The 27,344-nt window shown below is 41.2% G+C and overlaps 1 protein-coding gene across 1 annotated transcript in view; it reads right to left on the bottom strand.

Annotated features, from left to right (window-relative positions):
- Nucleotides 1-21,582, bottom strand: part of POLR3B (RNA polymerase III subunit B) — a gene marked incomplete in the record, with an annotated part of 1,742,661 nt that extends 1,721,079 nt beyond the window's left edge. The window contains 1 exon segment of the mRNA XM_044088141.1: nucleotides 21,309-21,582. Coding sequence (XP_043944076.1) covers nucleotides 21,309-21,380 — 72 coding nt within the window.
- Nucleotides 21,583-27,344: the final 5,762 nt, after the last annotated feature.

Raw genomic sequence — 27,344 nt, 5'->3', positions numbered from 1 at the left:
GGAGTGGGTACCAGTGTTGTCTTGGCCAGTCTGGAGCAATGAGAATCATCTTTGGTCTGCCTGCTCTGGCTTTTAATAGAACTTTGGCCAGCAGTGGAAGAGGTGGAAAGGCATAAACAGTCATTGTTGTCCAACTGAAAGAGTGCGTCCACTTTCCAGGCCTGTGGATGAAAGGTCCTTGAGCAGAATTTTGTCAATTGGTAATTTCTGTGTGTGGCAAAGAGATCTATGTCCGGCCTTCCCCATGCTTGAATCATCATTGTAAAAACTTGAGGATGCAGCTTCCATTCATGTGGATCTGTCATATTTCTGCTCAGGTTGTCTGCCAGTGTGTTTTCCTTCCCTGGCAGGAATTGTGCTTGAAGTTGGATTTGCAATTCCAGAGCCGTGTTCCAAAGGGACATGGCTAGTGCACACGGGATATGAATGAGTTCCTCCCTGTTTGTTTATGTACCACATCACTGTGGTGTTGTCTGTTCTCATCAATAGCTGTCCTGGATGCAGTAGGTCTTTGAAAGCCATAATAGCATTTATTACTGCTAGCATTTCCTTTTGATTGATGTGTAGGCGCTTTTTTTTTTGTGACCATTTGCCTGAATGCAGCGATCTGTCATGTGCACCCCCCAGGCGTAGTCCGAGGCGTCTGTTGTGATGACTTGATTTGCTTGAGGCTTGCAGAATGGGAGACCTATGTTTCTTTGGCATGCTTGAGCCCACCACAGAAATTCCTTTTGAAGACATGGAATCAGTGGTATGATTGTTTCCAAACTGTGGCTGTGTTGAGACCATAAGTTTTTTAGGTACCATTGAAGTTTCCTCATATGCAGCTTTGCACATGGGATTAGCAGGATGCAAGATGCCATGAATCCCAGAGCATGAAGGATTTTCCTTGCAGTCAGCCTGGTGAAGGTTGCCAGTTTTTTGAAGTATTGAGTTAATTGCCTTTGTTTCTCTGGCGTGAGGTAGGCCATCTGGGTGTTTGTATCCAAGCTGGCACCCAGGAAAATTATTGTTTGAGAGGGTATTACTCTTGACTTCTTTTTGTTGACTGTGTATCCCAGAGATTAACATCATTACAAACGCCAGGTGTTTCAGAAGAGTGTGTTTGCTGTCTGCTTGGATCAGGCAGTCATCCAGATATGGGTATATTTGTATCCCTTGAAGTCTGCAGAAAGCAATTACTGATGCCAGGCATTTCATGAACACTCTGGGCTCAATAGATAAGCCAAAGGGCAATGCAGAGAATTGATAATGGGATGAACCTGCAAGAAATCTGAGGTATCTTCTGCAATCTTGTCTGATTGGGACATGCAGGTATGCCTCCTTGAGGTCCAATGTTACCAGCCAAGACTCCTTCCCCAGCATGGGAAGAAGCTGCTGTAATGTGAGCATCTTGAACTTTGGTACGAGTAAATATGTGTTTAGGATGGATAGGTCCAAAATAGGTTTCCAATCTTTGCCCTTCCTTGGTACCAGGAATAGTCTGGAATAAAAACTATGACCCTGTTCTTGTGCAGGTACCTCTTTAATAGCTTTAATGTCCATGAGATCTGAAATTTGTTTTTGTGCCTCTGCCCTTTGTGTGGCAGGTTTGGCATGCCTCTCATTTTTGGAAGGGTGTGAAAGTGGAATCTGTAGCCTCTGTCTATAATGTCCAGGATCCATTTGTCTTTTGTGACAATATGCCAATTTTTCGAAAATAATGCCAGTTTTCGCCTAAAGGTGCTGCCATTTGAGCCTTGCTTGGCATGCAAAGGGGAAAGTCATTGGGTCTGCTTTCTGAATGGCTGTGAACCATCCTCACCCCCTCTTGGTGTAGGCGTTTGCCATTGTCTGCCTCTAAATGATCCTTGAGACTGCCCTCTACCTCTCGGGCGCCTGTATCTACCTCTTTGAGGTCTGTCCGTGGCTGAAAAGGACCAATTTGTTTTGGGCCAATTTCTATTGAAACGTGGCGGTTGTACCTGTAGGAAATCTTTCACTGTTTGCATTGATTTTGCCTTTTCCTACATTTTCTTTAATGCCTCCTCAGCTTTAACACCAAACAATACATCTTTTTGAAGAGGTGCATCTAGTAATTTAGCTTTGACATGATCTGGTAAGGTTTGCTCTGAGCCAAGCATGTCTACGTAGGACTGATCCTGTAACAGCAGCTCTACAAGAGGCCTCTAAAGCATCAAAACCACATTGCAAGGTACGTTTACCCACTTGCTCTGCACTATGCAACAAATCCTGCAACTCCTTCAAGTCTGGTTGTTCAGGTTGTGACATTTTGCTTTTCAACGGAGATAACAAAAACTGTTGAAAATTTAACATATGGAACTGACAGTTTAATGCCCTCATGGTTAAGGTGGCAGAGGTGTATACCTTTTTCCCCCACCTTTCTAAAGCTCTGGAATCTCTCTGAAGGTAATGGATTTTTGGCAGTGGAGGCCTCAATTCCCTTGGGACCCTGTGAAATAGTTTCTGGGTCAGCCGCATGGCTTTTGTATAGGAATTGGTGTGAATCAGGAACCCAGTAATACCAGTCAGGCTTGACTGGAGCTGGAGGTAAAGAATCTGGGTTAAGGCTGGCCTCTGAATACACATCATCTAGTATGTCTAAGACAGGAGGTATAGCCAGAGGCCTGTGCTGAGGGAGCAAGAGGATATCCCTGAGCCTTTTCTTGGAGTCTGAGTACTCTTGGCCTTCCCAGTGGAAGTGTTCCCTCAAGGTATGCAAGGTTTCCCCAAAAGAGTAATCCTCAGGGAGGGAGACAGAGGGAATGGACTCCTCCACATCAGAATCTTTGAAAGGGGAGTAAGAATGTTCCTGGTCCTCAGAGTGTTCTGAAGTAATGGAGGCCTGGTCCGAGGAAGGGTATTCTTCCTTCACTCTGGGCCTTTTGTCCGAGGGGGGTTGAGAACCCCTGATAAGAGAAGTCAAATCCTCAGCCATTTTGAGCATCTGCTTTTTAGGCATGGGACCTTGAGGGGGGTCCTGTGGAGCTTGTCTTTTAGAATGCATGGCTGCTTTAGATTTAGTGTAAGCCTTAATGGAAAAAGAAGAAGAAGGCCTGAAGACACCTTGAGAGGTGGCAGGCCTGTCTGAACTCAGTTTCCCCGTCAAGAGTGGCTTCGGTATAGTCGAGGTGTGGGCCGAAGAGCCTGCGACCTCGGGCACAGAAGGCACCGCTAATGAAGTGTCATCGGTAGTCAGGGGCTGTGTGGGAGCCTCGCTGAGAACCGGAGCACATGTAGTCGGCTTTAGCGTGGTGTTGGTAGAAGACGCGGACCTCGTATGTCGGTCCTTATCTTTACGTCGTTTACTCAAAATTGGAGTCCGAGTATCCGACAACATGTTGTAATTAAACTTTTTGCCAAAATAGTGCTGGGCGAACTCCGCCCGACGCTTAATAGTGCATCTGTTGAATGTAGCACAAAAATGACAGGCCGAGACGTTGTGGTCTGGGCCTAAGCAAGGTATACAGAGGGAATGGAAATCCTTATGCGGTATTTGCTTCCCACATGAAATGCAATTATTAACTTTGTCTGACATCGGTCTGAGGCATGAAAAGTTTCCCCAACGGGGTACTTAGCTTTCAAGAAGTCTTTGGTTGAAAAATATTTGTAATCTCAGGAGCTGGCCGACCGGCACTTGCGAACTGCTTCTTCTTCAGGCACCGCGCGGCAAGAATGACTGAAGAAAATGGTGTCGGCTGGTTCTTTTATACCCGTCGCACTGACGTCAGGGAAGAAGCGACGACAACCGACGCCGGACCTAGACTTTGGAATTCGGCCGACCGAGGACCCGCCTGACGGCAGGAAAACCCATCTGTTATGACTGCAGCTGTATGCACGATGAACATCAAGTCTACCCTTAACCCTAACCTAAATTTCTCCCCCATACCCTCCAGCACAATAAAAAAACTTTTACTCAAGTTAAAACCCTGTACTTTGGCCCCTGAAAAATCTACCCCCACACTTCCTGCAACTTGCATCAAACTCTATAGCTTATCCCATCAGCATACTCATTAACAGATCAATTAAAGAATCCCTTGTCCCAGACATCTGGAAAAAGAGCATTCATTCTCCCCTTACACAAAAGGTAGCACCAGCACAGACACCACAAACTTTCGACCCATAGCAATTATCTCACTCCTCTCTAAAATATTAGAAAAATGCATCTATGCCCAACTCCTCAACCACCTGCTTGAAAATCAAATTTTACCACTCACTCAGCATGGTTTCAGACCAGGACACAGCACCACTACCGCCCTCCTATCCTTCCTTGATGCACTTAACCAGGCACAGGATTCTAGTAAAATAACTGCTTCACTTTTCCTCGACCTCTCCAAACCGTTTGATACCATTTCCCACACTATCCTCCTCTCTAAACTATCCACCCTCCACATTTCTACCCCTACCCTACAATGGTTAAACAACTCTCTCTCCAATAGGCAGCAATCCACCAAATAGCAGCAATCTTACTCTTCCTTCCTCAGTACTTCCACGGGGTACCCCCCAAGGCTCCATACTTGGTCCTCTCTTAATTTTAGCATCTTTATTAATAACTTTCACGCCACTCTTCCACAATACTCAGCAATCTAGTATGCTGATGCCTCTACAATAATATGCACTGCAAATTCCAGCTCTGAACTCCAGCAAATTACCCACAATGCCCTCACCTCTACTGAATCTTGGATGCTTAATCATCTTGCCCTAAATCAAAAAAAAAAAAAAAAACTAAACTAGTAATTTTTACCCCTAGGAAAACAACTCCGTTTGATAAAAAAAACTCTTCACTATTCAAGCCCAAGACAATACCACTATAGAAATTGTCCCACACTAAATTACTAGGCATTATTATAGATGAAAACCTTAATTTTGACCTACACATAAACAATAAACATAAAAAAAAAAAACACACCAAAAGCTTGGCATTATCAACAGGCACCAACACTTTTAGCCTCTCTACTAGACAGACCCTTGCAACTACCACCTTTTTATTACCCTCTCTGCTTTATGGTGCCCCTCTCCTCACTAATCCAAAATTCGACAAAATCCAAACTTGACATATGTTACAACAGAATAGCAAAATTTGCCACCAAGGCCAAATTCTCATCCCACCACTGTAAATCACTGAAACAATTAGGGTGGCTGGAACATCTCCACAATCTCTCATTCACCCAACTAACTACAGTGCACAAAATAATCTACAGACCCACAGGCTGTTCTGCTCTCTCAACTCTACTTGCCAAATACCATCCCAGCAGGCATCTAAGACCTGAAAATCATCTACTTCTAAAAGCAGATAAGCCCACCTTACCTGCTGACCAACTCCTCTATTCCTTCACCATCACCAAACTATGGAACTCACTTCCACCTTCTATAAGAAACACAGGCAGCACCACCACCTTCAAACAAATACTGAAAAATCATCTCAACTCTTCCTATGTTCCTGCTCTATAACCCAACCTCTTCACTCTCCTATATGATTACTAAACTCCTATGTCTTTTGCTACTAGTGACTGATGATACTTTCTCAATATTTATTTTTTTACTCACTTGTTGATACTGGTACAATAATACTGATTTAATTAACTAAATTCTGTTTTAATGTATATTTTCTGTATATATTACTGTAATCAAAAAAACTAGATTCCCGCTTTTATGTATATATTCTGTATGTTACTGTATTTACTATCTGTAACACTATTTCTACTTCTGTACCAATTAATGTTTACATTTTTCTGTGTCTGTTATTGTTGGAGCTTTTCTCCCCGGGCCTCCACTGAAAATGGGCTCTTTTAGGCACAGTGGACTTTCCCGGTAAACAAATACAAGCAATAAATAAAAATACAATTTCTTTCTACATTTACTTAATATTTACTAACTAGGGGAGTGGGTTTGTCTATTAACCCTTTTCAGCCATGGCCTTGATTCATTGAGCAACTTTGGCAAAACATCAGCTACAAGGTATGTATACAACAAATACTACAAATACATATATATGGATACTTTTATTTAGGCAATATGTACCCAATTTATACAGTGCTGAAATAGGCAAGCAACTATATGGTTTACTACATACAGATGTGTTGATAAACAGGAAACTAGTTCTAGCTATTGGAATGTTTTATAGGGTAAAGTGAGTGAGTAATGGAACAGATGTTAAAAGCCATTTACGTATTTGCATATGGCTTCTTCACTTAGCTTGCCTGAAGTATGTTAATGATAGGGATAGGATCCAGTTTCATCAGTTAGTTGATTCTATGTGGCAGTACCTAGTTGGGAGAAAGGTTTTTCACACAATACTTCTATATAGGACTTATCCTTGCTTTTTATCATGATTGATTTCTTTAAACTAAACTAGTGTACAAATGTATTCTATTGCTCATTTCAACTGTATGCAATACTTCTTGTCAATGTACTTATTGTAATGCAATTTTTTGATCAACTGTAACTGTATCTGGAGCTTTCTCCTCGGGTCTCCACTGAAAATGGGCCCTTGGCTCAGTTGGACCAACCGGTTAACAAATGACAATAAAAAAATAAAATAGATAAAAATAAAATTGGAGTTTTAAAAGAGAATTAGGAACTCACAAGAACTGGAGAATTCTTGGGAACTCTTCAGGGAATAAGCCTTCTATTTTAGTGCTACTTTTCTCTTAACTGGAGAGTGACCATTTGTCATAATTGTAAGCATTTCTAATCAAACCGAAGTGCACCACATTCGGTCCCACCAAATCCATACAATACAGGATCATGACTTCTTAATCCTCAAATTCCAGACTTCTAGATATGCAATACAGCATTCCTTTGGCCCTGAACTTTGTTGTCACTTTGCTTTCAGTGACAGATTTTAGCTGAGATGACTTGGTTTCCCACTTCTGGGTTGCCATCATCCATATTGCACTTTTAAATTATAACTACATTGCACAATGTCTAACACATATCCAGTGGACATTCCTCTATCCAGTTTTTCAGCTTCATTATGCCTCTTCTAACCCCCCCTCCCCATCTTCTCCAGTTGCCTTCAAACTATTTCCCCATCCTCCATAGCTGCCCCTGGTCTAGATGTTACAGGTCACTAAAGTGCACTTTTAAAGGTCATCTACTGAAAACTGATCCATGTGCCAGAGCGTACACTTCTTCCTTCCCAGACATGACTCCTCTAACCACCATCGTTTTCCAATCTGATAACCAGCTTTTGAGTCGGCACAGAGCGCTCTGGCATACTGCTACTGCCATTATTTCCTTCACCACAGTTCTGTGCAAAATGTGCCAAAAACCTTGTAACCTCTTAGGAAAAGCACATCCACAGGACTGCAATATTCTCTTACGGTGTTACCCACCCACACATTGCAACAAGTTTGACTAATATAACCTTTTCATGAATCCATGCTGGCATTCACCCAACAATACATCTCCTATAAAAGGAATTGCCAACCAACTTTTCTTGCCTCCCTTTTTATCCTCCCACCCAGTCATATTTCTGTCTATTAAACCATGGCATTTGTTGACAGGAAAGGTCTCAAAAGGCTGGTTTTCACCTGAAATCCAGGGAGAAAAGGTCAAGCCAAGACAGTACTGGTTACAGTAGCAAACAGTCACATGCAAGTACATAAGACAGTTATAGTGCCAGTTACATGCCAGCTAGCAAAAGCAGTTATAAAAACGTTATCTTTATTTTCTGCATTCTGCTTCCTATCGTATGAAACTTCATACTATATTACATTTTCAATATAATGACCATTTTCTAGCATGTTGTTTCAACATACATCTCATACATATTGTAATTGTTCTAATTTTAGTTATAACTCTGTCATGAGATTACTTTTGTTACTTGCACTTTTTGGAGCTTTTCTCCTTGGGCTTCTGCTGAAAAGGCGCTGCTGCCCAGTCAGACTTACACGGTCAACAAATGTCAAATAAAAATCAACAGAAACACAATTATAGTGCAAGTCATCCAACTAAATCTAGTTGTTCAGAATAACAGAGCTTCACAGACCACAAGTGTTACAGAAAGCGTTTCCACCGCATAGTAATTCTATTCTACATCTACCAAGTTCTAGAAACCATCTTCCGGCCAAAGATGGATTTTGAAAAAGGTACCTTGGTGACTGGCTGCAAGGAAGGAGATGCTACAAATGGCAGAGAACATAGAGACAGCGGATTTATAATAAAAAAACTGTTGCAATATAGCAATGACAGTATTGCTGCTCCCAATATCACTGAATCAAGGCTAAAAAGGAAAAGATGCTTCCAAACTTGATGAACTGCACTGATCCCACCCCACTATTTTTAAATCTGAAACCAGTAATTAAAATGGACCTTTACGCACTCCACTCCGAACTGGCCACTTAAACCATTCTCACTTATGTCTTAGACCCATTCTGGTTCCAGGAGGACACCTCACCTATTAAAGCAACATGTAGAACACTGCTGGGTAGGCTGCTGTATTACTACCCATACAGCTTCTTACAATGTTCACAGCTATACTGACAGAATGCTGAATGCAGTAGTAATTAACCTGCAACACTAATGGGATAGCTATTAATTTATGCATCTGTTTTGTCATGATCAGTTGCGTTTTTACATGTTTTTATATTAGGGACAGAGGTCGTTCAACAGATAGTGGGTTCTCAGTATCACTATTAGGATCTCTTGCTGCCAATGCAGTAGCTGGTTGACACCCATGTAATCCCTGCAATGGACTGTTAAGCAGTAAAAATCAATATGCGATTTGTTGCATTTTTCATTCCTTGAAATAAAATTGTACAATACTATTTGACTGCTGTGTAACTGAATGCAAGACCGTCTTGTACTGCGTTAACCTGCTCTATAGCCACACTCGTTACTACATTTTCATTTATAATACCATTCTTTGTATTCTTTTATTACTCTATTGTAATTTGTAAGAAACTTTAATAAACAGTACCATCTTACAATTCCTTTCTAATTGCATGTCATTATATCCCCAAATCCCATCGCATGAAAATCACTGCAGCACAGTAGAAAAGGCACATTGGCTACCCATTCAAGGCAGAGCCAATCTCTTTCTTGGCCTCCTTCTCTTCAAACTCCTACACCAATATATGCCCCCTCAACTATGAGACTAACTACATCCAAACCATAATACAACCTAAGAAGCCATTCTACTAACGGTCATACAGTCATAACTCCAACCACTAGCCTCCAATCCACAGATCAGTTTCTCTTCTCTTGCCAATAAACTGTGGCAACCATTGCCATCTGATTTTATTGGCATCAGAGACTAGTAGTAGTCCGGTATTGTTTGTGAACAGAGGTCTTAACTGTACAACATAACTGCATGACTGAACACAGGCCATATCCCATGGCTGCATTATTACCTTTGTCCCAGAAAACCTAAGCTGCTTAGTCTCCTAATCTCTCCAACATATAAACTCAGATCCATTGGATCCCCAACTGACCTATCCATTCCCTACTATTACATTATATAATATCCACTCTCTGGTTAATAGCTCTTCTGTTACAGCTCTCTTTATTGCTAAAAATGTACCTCCACACTTTTACATACCATGTCCGTTCTTTTGGCTGGAACACATTTACCTCACCTATAACACCTGTATCATGCTGTTATATTTCTGATCTTACTTATTTAAAAAAGGATTTAAAAAGAAGTGTATATTTTTTACACCTATGTTATGTTGCTGTAATGTATAATTCAGTTATAAATGTTATTCTTACTTTACTAAAGTTACTATGTAACCTGCGCTGAATGTACAAATGATTGGTTTTGATCAGTGTTCCAACCCCAACAAACAAAATTAATTAATAAAATAATAAAACTTCTTGCAGCTGAATAATGCACCACTGATAATTCTGTCTAGAAAGGAACACAAAATTCCATTTGCAGGGACTTCTCCGACCAAAACATTTTATTGAAGCCTCAGTGACACTGAATCCTAGATGTAGGTCAGCGAGACATAGCTGTTATAATAATTTAGTTGCAACCTTTTTACTTTAAGGTGAAACAGTTTTAAATAGTTACAGTAGTTGTGGCGTCCTTTCAGTGCTATGAATTTTTGTTGAACTTGTGGCTACACACCTGCCAGCTTTCAGCAAGAACTACATATTTTAGCAGCCAGTTCTCCTCCTCCTCCCAAGCTTGCCACTCTGCAAAAAATAATTCCACTTACAATTCCCCTTGATATATATATACTCAGAATCTGATCTTTACAGTATAGGTCAGAACAGTACCCTAATTGAAAGTATGTATGCACTTACTGACTACTGCCGGGCAATTCATACACAATAGGTTCATAGGTTCATACTAGGCTATCTGCCCTAGGGCATTTATAAGCCTAGCCAGTGTGCGTTTGGCTTTCGCCACCCATTTTAAATTAATTTTGCTATGCCCTTTTTCGAGGTTAGTATACTGTGCCTCTGTCTAACAGTGACACAGAAGTGATACCCGGGGTAAACTTAAGATCTCTCATCAAGATTCCTCTTGGAGAGGAAATGAGGGACTCTGCCTAACCTGGACTGGGATTTTATTCCAGAGTGAAGGGAGCCTCTGGGTTATGAATCTGTCCCTCCAGCATGTCCTATTTATTTCAGTGCTGAGGTTCAAGTCTCTCGGCGTGGCTCGATGGGATTTGGATTTTCTGAGGTGCAGCATGTCCATTAATTCTGGGTTGGACATGGCTTTATACGTCAGGCACAGATCGCCTCTGAGCAGGCAGTATGCCACTGAGTAGAACTGGAGTTTCTTTAACAGGGCAGCATATGGCATTTGTTTGAACCCTATGATCCTCTTGGTGAGGTACTTTTGGCGTCTTTCCAGTTGCTGCAGGTGTCTGGTAAGGTACATCCCAAAAGGGGCATTGTACTCAATTATGGGCCTGATGAGGGATGAGTAAAGAGGCACGATGACCTCCCCTGATCTAGATGTGAATCCCTTCATGATTAGGTGGGCTATATAAAATGTTTTTTTTTTAACCACTTTGGTCACGTGGTTGGCAAATGAGAGATTGCTATCAACTTGGGTCCCCAATTACTTCTTCTGTACTTAATGGATTACCACCTATGTGGTAATTTGTGGGCACTTTGTTTTTGCAAAAGGGGATGACTATACACTTTTTGGCGTTTAGCTTGAGGCCATGGCTCTGGCACCAGTTGTCTATGAGGCCCTTTTGGAGGATGCTTGTGTCGGCTGGAGAGTCGATTATGGCGCCCAGTTTGCAGTCATCTGCGAACTTAGTCGGCCACAGTCCTTCCGTGTTGGCTTGTACCTCAGAGAAATATATACCGAACAAGAGAGGTCCAAGGACTGAGACTTGTGGGACGCCACTTGTAACTGGTTTGGAGTCTGACATGGCTCCAACAATTCTAACCATGTGGGTTCTGTCCTTGAGCCAGTTTGCAACCCATCTAGTGACATAGGGGTTTATATTTAAGCTGGTGAGCTTATCTATAATGCCCAAGTGGGGTATTGTATCGAAGGCTTTTGCGAGGTCCAGGTAGGCTGTGTGGACCACCTTCCCCTCGTCAATGGCCTTGGTGACTGTTTCAAAGAAATCAACCAGGTTTAAGAGGCAGGATCTGCCCTTAAAGCCGAACTGGGTAGGATCCAGTGTCTGTAGGTCCCCAATGTCTTTATTTATGAGGTCCATGATGATCCTGTCCATAACTTTGCAGACCAAGCTAGTCAGGCTTATGGGGCGATAGTTTCCAGGATCCGTTGAGGCACCACCTTTGTGGAGAGGGACCACTGTTGCTGTACGCCACTCTTTGGGTACATATCCTGTAGTAAGGCTGAAACTGAACAGTAGTTTTATGTTTGGGTTTAGCTCTTCTTGGAGTTCATGTAGGACGCAGCCCGGGACACTGTCTGGTCCCATTGATGCGGTGTTTTGCTTTGGAGAGGGCAGCTCTTATCTGAGCATCTGAGATGTCAGGGGGGCAGCACTCTGCTGGGATAAATATTTGCCCTTTTGGTGGGGGGGGGGAGTTTGCGCTGAACCTGTCAGCTAGGATGTTGGCAATGTCTGTGGGTTCAGTGTATTTTTTGTCATTTTGGACTAATTCTGAGCATATCTGGGAATTCCCACCCAGGTTCCTAACATAACTAAAGAAAGCCTTGTGATTATCCTTAGTGTCCTGTGCAATTTTTCTCTCGAAGCTGGCCTTAGACGATTTTATGAGTGCCTGTAGTTTCATGCCAATACAGATCAGAGATGCCTTCCTTTTTGGGATTTTGCTCTATCATGTAGTAGCTTCCTCCTTCTATTGTATAGTTTGTTTATGGCTGGGGTCCACCAGACAGGACGGCTGCCTTTGGAGGATTGGGTCTTGGTTTTATTTGGGATTGCATGAGCCATGCATTCCTGAAGGTGTTCATAGAATGCGTTTTGCGGTCTGGGCCGTATTTTCCACAGGCCCGGGGGCTTTGAAGGATTCCACCTCGGTTTTGAGGAGTGTGAAATTTGCTTTAGAAAAGTTTTTCACTGTGGTTTTCAGGGCAGGGGGTGGAGTCGAGATGTGAATATCCAGTGAGATTAGTTTATGGTCTGATCTTACCAGTGAGGGATACACTTCTGGTCTGGAGCATAGAGTCCTCATGTTGGTAATGATCAGGTCCAGTATGTTTTCCCCTCTTGTGGGAGTGGTAACAAGTTGTTCCATAGCATTTGAGTTTATAAATTCTAGGAACCTTTGGGCTAGGGTGTTGGAGCTAGAGTAATGCTCCCAGTCTATGTTTGGGTAGTTGAAGTCGCCCAATATAATGATGTTTGGAGAGACCTTCATATTTTCCAGTGTTCTCAGGAAGGCCGAATGGGGTTCCTGGGTTTGGGAGGGTGGTCTGTAGCAGGCTATAAACTGGAAGGCAGTTTTACCCACTGTTAGTTGCACATGGATAGTCTCGGATGCTTCGTGCTGTGCCACCAACCTGGAGGTGTGGGTATCTTTGACGAATATTGATACTCCCCCTCCTTTTGTGGTATGGTCCAAGTTTTGGGGCTGAAAATCATGGTATAAGGTATAACCTGGTAGTGCTGGGGTGCTCTCGGGAGCCTTGAACCAGGTTTCTGTTACTGCACAGATATCGATGTTCTCCATGCTAAGGAGAGTTTCGAGTGCGTGCATCTTGAGGTTTAGACTTCTGGCATTGAGTAGCATTACTCAGTTTCTTATCCCTTGGGATACCTATGGAGGTGGGTTTGACTTTTGAGCCTTGCCTAAAAAAGGCACTATGGAGGTAGCAAGAGCCTTTGCCAATATCCGAAAGCCCAGGGGTGACAGGTGCAAGCTGTCCCTAGCGAAGCATCGTGGCTTGTCGAGCAGGTCATCCCAGGCTGACAGGCGTTTGATCCCCTTTGAATGACACTAATACTTAAGCCAATTGTTGAAATTGATCATCTTGTCTTCATACTGTGGCATCATTCTTGGTGAGGGTAAGATGCTACTCAAGGTCAGGGTCATACCACCTGGGCTACATGCTCAGAGAGCTCCTCTATGTCTCTTTTCATGTAGTTCAGGGAGGTACGTCTCGGATCATTCACACCAGAATGGACAATGACTGAGTCATATTTGTACTTGCCTTGGAGTGACCTGAGTGCTTGTGTTATGTGGCGGATCCTAGCGCCCGACAGGCAGCTCACCATGACCTTCTCCTTGTTCAGCCTGGTGAGCGGGACGTCAGTGTACCTGATGATAGAGTCACCTATTACAAGTGTATCAGGTGTGTTGTTTAGCCTTAAGGGCTGTGACTGTTCGGCACACTGGCTTTGTGAGCTATGTGTTGCACGTGTTTTGTTTTGGGGTAGCGGTTGCTTGGGTGTCTGCTTTGGAGGTCTCGGAGGCTCTAAATAAAAATCTGCCTAAGCAGCAGAGTATGTTTTTGTGTGTTTATGTGTTTGGTTTGCTGTCGTGGTAGGTCTGTGTGAGACTGGAATTGTAGTGAGTGTGGTTTCCTTCTCCTCATGACTGGTTTTGCCAGTACTGAGTTGAGAGACATATAATTTGCATCCTCATTAAATGCTAAAAGCCTCAGGAATTAGCCAGAACAAATTAGCTGTTCCATTACTATCCACTTCCCAGACCTGCTTGCCATCAGAGAACCATGGCTAAAAACCGACCACCCCAACATACATTTCTTCCCAGATTAAGATTACACCAATGATGCCAACCAGCTTACTACCATTCAAACAAAAAGGGAGACAACCTACTACCATTCAAACTTTACCTTAACGTCACTACCATCCCTCAAGCTCTCTTGAACTAATGCAGTCTAAGACAGAAATGGTGTTATATAAATATTCCTCCTTTCAGCAATCTAATTTTTTTTTATCTCAGTAATCTAATTTTTTTTATCTCAGTAACTTACCTGCCTCCATCCCTGCGCAGAAAGCTCCAGCCTCTTATTTATAAAAGGCAATATTAAGAAACCTACCAAAACACTAATACTAAGGGACTTTCTTCCTTGATCTCATGCCACTAATTAATTAATGAACCTACTCTGCCAATTCTTGTCAAACCACCAGTCTTCTGGATATTATTATTATTATTAAACAAACATCTCCAACATTAGCATTCGACTACCAACCGTCAATGGTCACTATCCAGTTACCCTTTCAATACACATCATGATCAAAAGTCCCCCAGGCTAGTCTCCTTCAGACCCAAAACACAAACACCTTCAGACTAAAAGCACACACCTTCAGACTAAAAGCACACACCCCTACTACTTATTGAGCTGATATTCTCTCAACTCAAGATGCAAACACAGCTGCTGAAAAAAAAACGTTACAACCTTTTTTCAAAATATTAAAAACAAATTAATTCCACTAACCTAGCCTATTCAAAAACAAGCCAACAAACAACTCATGAACGTAGAGATTAAGCTTGGCACAATTAGAAGGAGAAAACATCCCCACACACTGTCACAATTTACTACTCTTAGTATTCTAACTAAACAACCCAACCACTTTCTTTGTGCCGGTCCCAAGCTCAGAAAAATAGGGAGGGTTGCGTCAGGAAGGGCACCCGGCGTAAAATTTTGCCAAATCATACAGATGGACAATAGTATAGATATAAATACCGGATCGGTCGAGGCCCAGATTAACAACGACCTCCACCAGTACTGTTGACCAACAGGGTACTGGCGGAAATTGGGCTACTGTTGGCCGAAGGAGGAGAAGAGGGGGAAGGCATGGCCGAAGGCAGGTAAAGGCTAGGACTGTGATAGTGAGGGTTGGAACTTTGAATGTTGGAAGTATGACTGGTATAGGGAGAGAGCTAGCTGATATGATGGACAAAAGGAAGGTTGATATAGTGTGTGTGCAAGAGACCAGATGGAAGGGGAGCAAGGCTAGGTGTATCGGAGGCAGGTTCAAACTGTTTTATCATGGTGTGGATAGCAGGAGAAATGGAATAGGGGTTATCCTGAAGGAACAGTATGCCAAGAGTGTTTTGGAGGTGAAAAGAGTATCGGATAGAGTGATGTTTATGAAACTAGAAATTGATGCTGTAATGATGAATGCTGTTAGTGCATATGCTCCACAAGTTGGGTGTGCGATAGATGAGAAAGAAAGATTTTGGAGCGAGTTGGATGAAGTGGTGATGACTGTACCTAAGGGTGAGAGACTAGTGATTGGAGCAGATTTCAATGGGCATGTTGGTAAAGGGGATGAGGAAGTGATGGGTAGGTATGGTGTTAAGCAAAGGAATGCAGAAGGTCAGATGCTAGTGGATTTTGTGAAAAGGATGGACATGGCTGTGGTGAATACATATTTTAACAAGAGAGAGGAGCATAGGGTGACATACAAGAGTGGAGGAAGATGCACACAGGTGGAGTATATCTTATGTAGAAGGGCCAGTCTGAAGGAGATTAGAGACTAAAGTGATGGCAGAGGAAAATGTAGTTAGGCAGCATAGGATGTGGTTTGTAGGATGACATTGGCGATCAAGAATAGGAGGAGGAGTGTGAGGGCAGCACCAAGGATCAAATGGTGGAAATTGAAAAAGGCTAATTGTGAGGTGGAGTTCAGAGAAGAGTTAAGACCGGCACTGGGTGGCAGTGAAGAGTTACCGAATAGCTGAGTAACTACAGCAGAGCTACTAAGGGAGACTGCTAGAAAGGTGCTTGGTGTGACATCTGGACAGAGGAAGGAGAACAAGGAGACCTGGTGGTGGAATGAAGAAGTACAGGAGAGTATACAGAGAAAGAGGTTGGCAAAGAAAAAGTGGGATTGTCAGACAGATGAAGAAAGTAGAAAGGAGTATAAGGAGATGAGGCGCATGGCAAAGAGAGAGGTGGCGAAGGATAAGGCGTATGAAGAGTTGTATGAAAGGGACACTAAGGAGGGAGAAAAGGACCTGTACTGACTGGCTAGACAGAGGGACAGAGCTAGGAAAGATGTGCAGCAGGTAAGGGTGATAAAGGATAATGAGGGAAACGTACTCACAAGCAAAGAGAGTGTGTTGAGCAGATAGAAAGAGTATTTTGAGGGGCTGACGAATGAAAAGAATGAAGGGGAGAGAAGGTTAGATGATGTGCGGATAGTGATTCATTAAATGCAGTGAATTAGCAAGGAGGAAGTAAGGATAGCTATGAAGAGGATGAAGAATGGAAAGGCTGTTGGTACGGATGACATACCTGTGGAAGCATAGAGGTGTTTAGGTGAAATGGCAGTGGAGTTTTTAACTAGATTGTTTAATGAAATCTTGGAAAGTGAGAGGATGCCTGAGGAAGTGTTTTGGTACAGATTTTTAAGAATAAGGGTGATGTACAGAGCTGTAGTAACTACAGAGGGATTAAATTGATCAGCCACAACATGAAGTTATGGGAAAGTAGTGGAAGCTATGTTAAGAAAGGAGGTGGTGATTAGTGATCAGCAGTATGGTTTCATGCCAGGAAAAAGAACTACACATGCGATGTTTGCTCTGAGAGTGTTGATGGAGAAGTACAGAGAAGGTCAGAAGCAGTTGCATTGTGTCTTTGTGGACATGGAGAAAGCATATGACAGGGTGCCTAGAGAGGAGTTGTGGTATTGTACGAGGAAGTCGGGAGTGTCAGAGAATTATGCAAGAGTGGTACAGGATATGTACAAGGGTCGTGTGACAGCCGTGAGGTCTGCGGTGGGAGTGACAGATGCATTTAAGGTGGAATTACATACAGGATCAGCTCTGAGCCCTTTCTTATTTGCAATGGACAGGTTGACAGATGAGATCAGACAGAAGTCCCCGTAGACTATGATGTTTGCAGATGACATTGTGATTTGTAGTGAGAGTAGGGAACAGGTGGAAGAGACCTTGGAGAGGTGGAGATATGCTCTAGAGAAAAGAGGAATGAAGGTCAGCAGGACTAAGACAGAATATATGTGTGTGAATGAGAGGGAGGATAGAGGAATGGTGAGGATGCAGGGAGTAGAGGTGGGGAAGGTGGATGAGCTTAAATACTTGGGATCAATAGTTCAGAGTAATGGTGAGTGTGGAAGACAGGTGAAGAAGAGAGTACAGGCACAATGGAGTGGGTGGAGAAGAGTGTCAGGAGTGACTTGTGACAGATGAGTACCAGTAAGAGTAAAAGGGAAGGTCTACATAGAGGGTAGTGAGACCAGCTATGTTATATGGGTTGAAGACAGTGGCACTGACAAAAAGGCAGGAGGCAGAGCTGGACATGGCAAATTAAAGATGTTAAGATTTGCACTGGGTGTGACGAGGGTGGACAGGATTAGGAATAAGTATAGTAAAGGCTCAGTCCAGGTTGGAAGGTTTGGAGACAAAGCCAGAGAGGCAAGATTACATTGGTTTGGACATGTGCTGAGGAGGGATGCAAAGCATATTGGGAAAAAGATGCTAAGGATGAAGCTGCCAGGTAACAGGAAAAGAGGAAGGCCTAAGATAAGTTTTATGGGTGTGGTGAGAGAGGACATGCAGTTGGTTGGTGTGACAGAGCAAGATGCAGAGGACAGGAAGAAATGGAAATAGATGATCCGCTGTGGCGACCCCTAACAGGAGCAGCAGAAAGTAGTAGTAGTAGTCTAACTAAACAAGCTATCAAACAATAGAAAATCAACCAATTCACTTCCCAACAAATATTCTTACACAAATAACCCCAAAACTTCTAGAATGAAGTTTATCTGTGGACCAGCTATACAACTAAGCCTCTAAAACCCAGGATGCAGTACCACTCCATGCTCAAAACAAGAGTGAACAACCTCAGACTTTCTGCAAGAGTTATCTAATCTCCAAGCTCTTCCACTAACAGCACCAAATCTACCCCCCCACATTCCTCCAGTCTACTTCAAAATGACTCACTCACAAAGATATGGAAAAACAGCCTAGCTGACATTCATACGGATTCCTCTCCAAGCCTGAACACCTTGGCACCCTGGTTCATCTTCACTACAAAGAACTTCTAATTATCCTCTAAAAACACCTCTGCAACCCCTGCACCCCATCAAACTGAAGGCCCAGCATCTGGAAGACAGTACTTTGCACACCACTACCAAAATAAACCGTAGAAACCCACCAAAACTTCTAGCATTTGACTAATCTCAATTCTACACAAGTTATGTAAAATCTTAAAAAAGAATCATTCACAAATATATGCAACAGTATGACGTCCCATCACAAAAGCTGCATTTTTTTGGGCAGGAAGAAGCCCTATGACATTACTTTAGGACCTAACTGATGAAATTCTCTTAAATACGGACAAAGGAAACTTAACAGTAACCATTTCAGGAGGTCTCATTCAGGCCTTTTTATTACCCCATTCTCCTATCGCAAGTTACTGAAATATGTATTTGCCCTCAAAACTACAAACTGGTTTAAACTTCCTCTCAAGCACATCCTTAAAGAGTAATATTAGCCAAGCTACTACAACACGTGCCTTATCGAAAGTGGTGTACTACAAGGCTCAATCCTTGCATCACTACTTTTTTCCACAGCCATAAACAAACGTTATGACCCCCACAACATCACCATGCTGCTATATTCTGATGACATGGTCATTTACACACCCAATCACAATTATAGCAATACCAAACCAACTCCAAGATGCCCTCTTAGCGCTTACCACCTGACTCACTAACAAGTCTCATCCGGTACTCAAGGTAAAATCTAGGACCTTTGGTACAGCCTGAAAAATAGCAAAATACCCAAGAAACTAACAGACAACCATCCAGTCAAAACTCCATCCACTTTCAAATTCCTAGAGGTTTGACTTAACCAAACACTAGCACCAATATCAACCACCTTCTATACTGGGCTGAAAATATCACACCTCCTCTTCCACTGAGCTGGATCTACAATAAGCAAAGGAACACAGATTACCCCTCACAGCCACAACATCAAAACAATGTAACCTATGACTTTCTCTCCAGCAAAATCTTTCCATTTATATCCAGTTCCAACAAAAACAAGCATCACTGCCTCTTCATTGAGAGAGCTAACTGGTTCCCAATAAAGCAAAAAAAATGAATCTCCTCCTTGGCTCACTGGTAGTTAACCTACTGAACAAAGACAATCTGTACTCCTTCACTGCTAAACTCTGTTCCATTACATCAAGCTAGGACCTCAGTAAGCAAGTCCTTCAGAACCATCCCTTGAGACTACAACAAAATTACAGTGCACCAATGACAGTTTCTAAATCCTTGCCCCCTAAACTAAGGCAGAACATCCCTTCAGCTTAAATGATTTCCCTATCTATAATAAATTTAGACCACAATTTACAGCATACCTGAAAAAGCAGAGCCAGTGCAAATGCCTTTAGAGAAGACACAACACTTCTATTACACTCCTCTACAAAATATATATGATTTTTATAGTTCTCTCTCCCTCCTCTTTCTACTTCCACCCCTTCACTTGTCTCCCCTCTTTCTCCTTCCACTCTTTCAGATAATCAAAAAAAATCTTTAAAATGCATAATTCAACATAGACATGCTGTTTGTACATAAAACGGGCAGAGTTTAACTATCTGTTGCCACATTTGTGCCTTCTCTACGTATCCAAACTTTGTTTTATTACGGCAACCCAGAATGGGTCTGAAATTGGGCATTGCTGATCAATGCCCTACCCCAGTAAACAAACAAACAAATAAATAAATACATGTTGAAATATCGGGGGGACAAAACAAGAATAGACTGAAGGCCAAAAAGAACTTCACAAATGTGTGGGGGGAACACATAGAAATCATCATACAAAAATTTGATTGGTTGGCAGTGAAAAATCTGCAGGCAATGCAAGAATAGCCATAACATAAGTTGAGACAATACTATGTTAAAAGAAACAGACACAAAGCTACATAGTTACAGACATACACTTGTACATAACTCATAACAAGTACTAGGAAATGAAATGATCATCAGAATGAAAATGGACAAGAAGTAATACCACACTGTGCAAACGGAAGAATTCCTGAACACTGACTAGTCAAACTGAAACACAGTGGCAAGTTTCAACCAATGAATTTGCTTTAGTACAGTAGAATCTTAAAACATCTGGAGTAAGGACATCTTTCTCTTCTCCATTTGCTGTGCATTCTTGAATTAGTATACACAGGGATACTGGGGTGTGAGGAGGTCCTTCTGCAGACCTTTCACAAGGAGGCTGCAAAGGGACACAAAACACCATTTCAATAAATTCAGTTAAAATTTAAGAAAACTATGCCACTGTCAATGTATTGGAATGACTGGAATAGGAGGAAAGCGTTATTGACAGCTTGTCCAAGATCTGTACAACCATGCAACAGACAAAGCAGCACACAACATATACTATATGGCTGTAAACAGTGCTGTTTAGGTAAAGTTATCACCTTTTCATTTGTCCAGTGTGAGACATTCACTTTATCATCAAAAGTACAAATATTTCTTATAGAAGTTCGTTTTAGAACATTCAGTGGCATTATAATACTTTTCTGCCTTTTTTCTTCAGAAGATAGCTGCCAAATCACTACTGACTTGGGAAAAACAATACACTGAACTCCTATTAAATAACTCAAAATTTACTGTAGCCTGAAAAAGAAACGTGTTCGTGCTGGCATAATCGAATTACTGGAAACCAATAGCTAAGCAAGCAGCATAAAAAATTTACTACATTAAATCATCAGCTAACACAAACACATCCAAGGAAGTGACTACCATAAACAAGTGGTTATTTAGCACGGTTAGTACTCCCCCAGTCGAAGAGGCGCCTCTGGATAAAATATATCAGAGTACTACCAGACGGCACAACTCCAAAGAGTCACTGCAGCATATTTTAAAACCTCCTTTTCCTTTCTTACGTTAACAAGAATGTGGCAAACATGCACACCGAGTTAAAACTGTTGTACTCACTTCAACAGTGTTGACAGGCGCTACTAATTTTTCATGACTTAAGTCCCCAAACTCTTCAGATAACGCTTCCATATTCAAAAGCAACTACCTGACTTCAAGCCAAACAAAACATCCGTCAGGTTTCAGTTATTAACTTGCAATGTACTTTACTCCATGAGTCCCTTATTTTAATATTGGTCGCTCATAACACTCCACAAGAAAAAAGACCACATGCATTTACCGCCCGTCATAATAAGTACTCCGTCTGCAAATGAAAGCAATAAAATTCAGTTCCGTGTCTAATTCACTTTTAGTACCACCCCTGCGAAGTAGTAAATCCCACCCATGACCTCAATTTCTTCACGCGCAACGCCCGCACGCACAAAGGCTCGTGCATTTAGCGGAAGACATCTGGATTACTTCTAAAACAGTGGGGAATAAAGGTCCGAAAATAGGGATTATACCTTTCAACTGTATGGATATCCTCCTCCTGTATTTTGCCTTGTTACTCATAAAATTGTGGTTTCCTGGCAAATTATTGCAAAATCATTGAGGACTGAAGTCAGAAAATTGTGACTAGACATTTGAGATTCAGATTTTATACCCTGTAGAAAATTCATGCTAATGCAAAAGCCGTTATTCTATCAAATTCCTAAATTTGTAAGACCAATATTTAGACATTTTCCCTATTTTTGTGCCGTTGTCCACCCATTGTTTATGGCTTTGTCCAGATTGCTTGCTCTAAGAGGTTGTGAATTATGGTAGGGACACATTTTAGATATTGCTCTTATAAATTTAGAAAGTTTCTATAACAAGATTTGTGTTAAAACGCATTTTCTGAAGGATATGAAATATGAAAGTCAAATGTATGCAATTATTAAGGGACTTCGATCCCTAATTATTCGCCAGTAAAAAAACACAAATTTTTACGAGGAACAAAACAAAAATTTTAGGCAAAAATCTGCATTTCTGCACAAATCTGGACAGTTAACACACGGACAGCACCAGCAAGAATACACTGCATTTAATCACATCTCCGAAGTGTGCCTCGCTCATTATACGGAACATTACTTATTTTGGCCTTAAAAAGTCTATATTCCTCAAAGTTCCACTTTGAAGGGGAGTATCATCACACATTCAGTGTTAGCAATTTTTAAACTGATATCCAAGGTTAATAGTAGCGAATCATATTTATTCATCAAAATAACTTTTTCTAAAATTAAAGCAGCACATTTTAACCATTCTGTGACCTTCCTAGTTGAAGTTGTTAATAAGCTATTAGTAGATGGTCCACATTTTGGCCATTTGTGGCACATTATGAGAGACAGTATTCCTTATTTTGGATATGTAAGGTTGAGAGCTATGAAGGTAAGTACACAATATTAAGCAGGAGGGTGTGTTGTTATGTCTTTCGGCTTTTTCCCGGTTAGGGGTTGCCACAGCGGAACTCCGGTCCGCTAATGATTGGCAGTAGATTTTTTACATGCCGACTTGCCGGGCCTGACGTACAACCTTCAACGAAGGAGCGCCCATTCACGCATGTCGCCACACAGAAGACTCTCTAACTGAGAATCGAACGGAGCAACGTCTTACTGTGAGGCGACAACACTACCGCAGCATCAGCAGGAGGGTGTGTGTGCCTAGTAAAGATATCACACGCCCTGCACCACTTGTGCTTCAACACAGCCTTCTGCATGCTGCAATATTTGGTCTAGGCTTCATTTTTTAAATGGGCTTTTATAAAGGTTTGCACTTTGAATTTTACATTTAGTAGCTTATGCATCATAATTACATCATGTACTATAGTGTATTTAAATATTGGTCAGGATTCATCTTTCTCAGCCTCTAAAAATTATGAATAGAGCCAAAAATAATGCAGTGCAAAGGCCCAAAAAACAGATTTTTAAATATTGTTGTAATAAACTTAGAAAGGTGCTAGAGTAACAGATATGGCATTAGCATGCATTTTCCAAAAGACATGAAGTCTGAAACTCAAATGACTGTGATTATTTAGTAACTTCAATTTTCAATAATTTGGCAGAAAACCACCTGTTTTATGAGGAAAAGACAAAAAAAAAGTAAGGTGCAAAAATCTAGATATTTTAATCAGTTGAGAGGTATAGCAGCATACCTCTCAACTATCCAGATTTTCACAGAAAGTCCAGATTATTGCCTTATATTTCTGAGTTTTCCTCATAAAATTTTTGTTTTCTGGCAAATCATTTGGATGTCACTGAGGTTTAAAGTCAGAAAATAATTGCAAATGTTTGAGTTTTAGAGTTCACACTCTTCAGAAAAGTCATGCTAATGCAAACAAAGGTTATTCTATTGACTTTCAAAGTTTGTAATAGCAATATTAAAAATTGCCCCTATTATGGGCCTTTGCTCCCCCATTATTTATGACTTTGTACAGATTTCTTGCTCTAAGAGGTCAAGAGGTATGTATAGCAGGTTTATCACTTTTTCACTGTGTGAACATTTTGGAGCAGTTGTACAAGGGAGTATTCCATCAAATTGTTTTTTGCTAGTACACAGCCCCATTTATAAGCAAGTGCTAGCACTCAGGGCCAAGCACTAAGTAAAGGTCTCTGTGGCATGCACCGCAAGCTGTACACTGCACCCAATGCCATATCTCCCAGTGTCCACCAAGCTTCTCCCATCCTGACCTCCCCACACCATCCAGATTACTTTTTCCCTTTTTTTTCAGATTTTGTCTTGGTCGTCCACTTTTTCCTATATCCTTTCAACACACTCTATTCTAAGCAAGACACCTCTGTAATAACTGGGGAAGAAATATTTGAATGAAGTTGAGGGGTCGGGTCACTACACAAGTAGAGGGGTTTATTTGAATATCATTTATTTATTTTTTATTTGTTAACCGGGTAGGTAGACTGGTCCAAAGACCCTTTTCAGCCATGACCCAGGCCCACATGAGTAGTAAAACACAGATAAGACAACATATATTTGAATAATTGTATACTACATGTATGTATATTTGTAATTTCAAGCTTATCTACAAACAAAATATGAATAATGTAGACAATATGCAGTCAGATGAGAACAGAGAGTTCTAAATTCTCTGAAGTGTTTCACTTTTTCTAGTCTTTTTTATCAAGTAATGGTTTGGATAAAATTATGAGTAAAGAAAGAGATTCAATCTCATATTTTTTCTTTCAAGAAAAAATAAGTTGTGACCAACACTAACAGAACTGTAGTTCCCAAAAATCTGCGGGCATGAATGCTTATGAGTATATATAAATCTTATCTGGGAAGATAGTCCACTTCTCTGTATCCCTGTAGTGTTAAATTAAGATGAGAGTGATGACATAAATGGCCACAGTTATATATTTCAAGTGTTTCTGGCATACATATATATATATATATATATATATATATATATATATATATATATATATATACAACATACCTTCTAACTCCTCCCTGTAAAAGAAAGCCACCTTCTGCGTATTGTACCAATGTCAGATTGAGCCGGAAATTAAAAAAACAAATAGAGCATAGTAACATGTTTCAACCTGTTGCTGTCAAGTATATATAAACAGTGACATTTTGTACATACCTCTGGGCAGGGTTGGCTTTAGACTATGTAAGGGTTAGGGCAGAAGTCACTACTAAGCTTGTGTCAAAATTTACTTATACAGCCTGGAGTATGGGGCTGCTGAGACCCCAGAAGATTTGATGGGTTAGCTGTTCTGTGATGCATTTTAGTCCTTTACTTTGAAAGATAATCACTTAACTGTTTTTTCACTGATGCCCATAAGAGTTATGTATGTGCCCTCCAAATATTGTGTGTCCACAAAAAACAATGATATTATTAATACACACACACACACACACACACACACACACACACACACACACACACACACACACACACTGACATTGTCCTTGATGAGCCAGGTCTATCACAAGATACACGGATTTTTCACACATGCACACACATGTGACACCCGTGCACCGGCACAGCAATCAAGGAGCCTCAATTTTCACCACTAACACCAGTGAGGGGCATCCATATAGGGAAAGGATAACAAATACACACACAGTAAAGTACAAATTCCCTTAAGAACACACAGAGATCACAGTCAGTCTGGGGCTGATTTCTCCCTTTCTTTCCAGATACCCAATAAGACTCCCCACTGGTACAGCTATAGGGTTAATATTCCAGCTGAGTAGGCAAGCCAAAACCTCCAGTACCCTCTCTGTCCTACCAGTGCTTCATGTCCCTGCCCAAGTAGCTGACACACACACACACACACACACACACACACACACACACACACACACACACACACTTTGAGATATGAGTTATATACAAACACACAAACACTCCTGGGGAAGGCTGGCACAGGTTCCCCAGCTATACCCCCTTCTGCCCAGGTTATAAGGTAGTACCGACCTACCACCACCGACTCTTATCAGCAACTAAAAAGGCCCTTGCTAAAGGGTGTCCAATTATTACTGTGGAATATTATTATCCAAATAGGTAGTGTAGCCAAGGGCTAAAGCTATTGGAGTGGCATTGTACAGTTTTACCAAAGACGTGTAAGTACTCTTAAGCACTTAAATTATCTCTACACAAAACAGCCACAGTTGAAAGGTTTAAAATATTTAATAATAAAGAAAAACAAGACAATACTTCTTACTACACAGTGCTAGTCAAGAGTTCGGAGATCACAGGAAAATGCCTAAAATAATACAGTAGAACAGTTCTGACATCAACACAGAAAAACACTTAGTCTAATATTTCTATTTCCTAGCTATTTCTAAGAGAAACACAGTTCTAAAATAAACTTACACAGGCAGAGTGCTGGTGAGTTGGATGTTCTCAAGACAAATGCTCTAATGCTCTCATTCTTTCTGTCCTTAAATTGATAACACAGTACCACTGATTCATTTCAGATTACATAATTTCTTTCTGGTTCCCAGGCTAACAGACTCTCAGAGGTTAATAGCCCCTTTGATCTTACAGCTGGTCAGGAACCAAAGCAATAAAAGAAATTATACTTGGAAATTCTAGCCATTAACTCTGGCCTCAAAACAATAGGCAGAATTCCTTCATCCAGACATATCGGCTCCGAGTTTTGACATCAAAGAATTGACTTTTCAGGTTTGTTACAGCAGAGTGCACTTTTGCTACATTTTTGCAGTTCCACATTTAACACCATTTTTTCCCATTTAAGAGAACAAACCTGTGGCTTATATTAATATTTACAAATTACAGAATTATCTACAAAAGTCTGTCTGGCTAGGCTGGCAGCCTTCACCTATCTTCACAACACGTACTGACAGTGCACTTGACCAGCCAGGTCTAATGCAAGATGCACAAACACACACAACCTATCTACATGAAAACTGGGGAAAAGTCATATCACTTATGGTGTGTCTTTGTAGTGTTGGGCAAAACAACAACAAATGGACAAACCCACACAGGGCCAGGGAGGACAAGCAGAAGGTATCAAGGAAAAAAAAAAAACAACCAGAGCTAAGTGTTGTGAGAAAGCAATACTACTTGCCATGATAGTCTACCAATGAGCATTTGCTTTCTCACACATTCTGTCCAGAAAGCCAAAGATGGCCACTCATCACACGCAATGCTTGTGTTTGACTATGATGGAAAGTGAAAGAAATTGTGATTATCCTGTTGATCTCAATATACTACAACACCCAATCAATCACACTCACACAAACTCACATATAGATGTACAAGCCATAGCAATAGTAGCTGTACACTGATTTTAGCCAAACAATACATAGTTTGACACTACTTTTGCCACAACAGACAAGTGGCTGTAGTTTGCAGTGATGAAACAACAGCAATGATAAGTCACTTTATACAAAGATAGCCTCTGTACCCATATACTACAGCCACTTTATTGACTGTGTACACCTCCAATGTCTGATTATTTAAAAATAATAACAGTTACAGTAATTTATTTTTAAAGTTTGTTTCAGACAAACCATGGTAATCACAATATCGTATTCCATCTTTCTTTACACACATGGACACTAATCCTACAAAACCAGATCAATTACTGT

This window comes from Protopterus annectens, chromosome 11.part0 (genome assembly GCF_019279795.1).
Source record: "Protopterus annectens isolate FY-2018-M chromosome 11.part0, PAN1.0, whole genome shotgun sequence".
In the NCBI taxonomy this organism is placed as follows: domain Eukaryota; kingdom Metazoa; phylum Chordata; order Ceratodontiformes; family Protopteridae; genus Protopterus; species Protopterus annectens.
The sequence above is the reverse complement of the archived record's forward strand: the minus strand, read 5'-3'. Positions and strand labels throughout refer to the sequence as shown.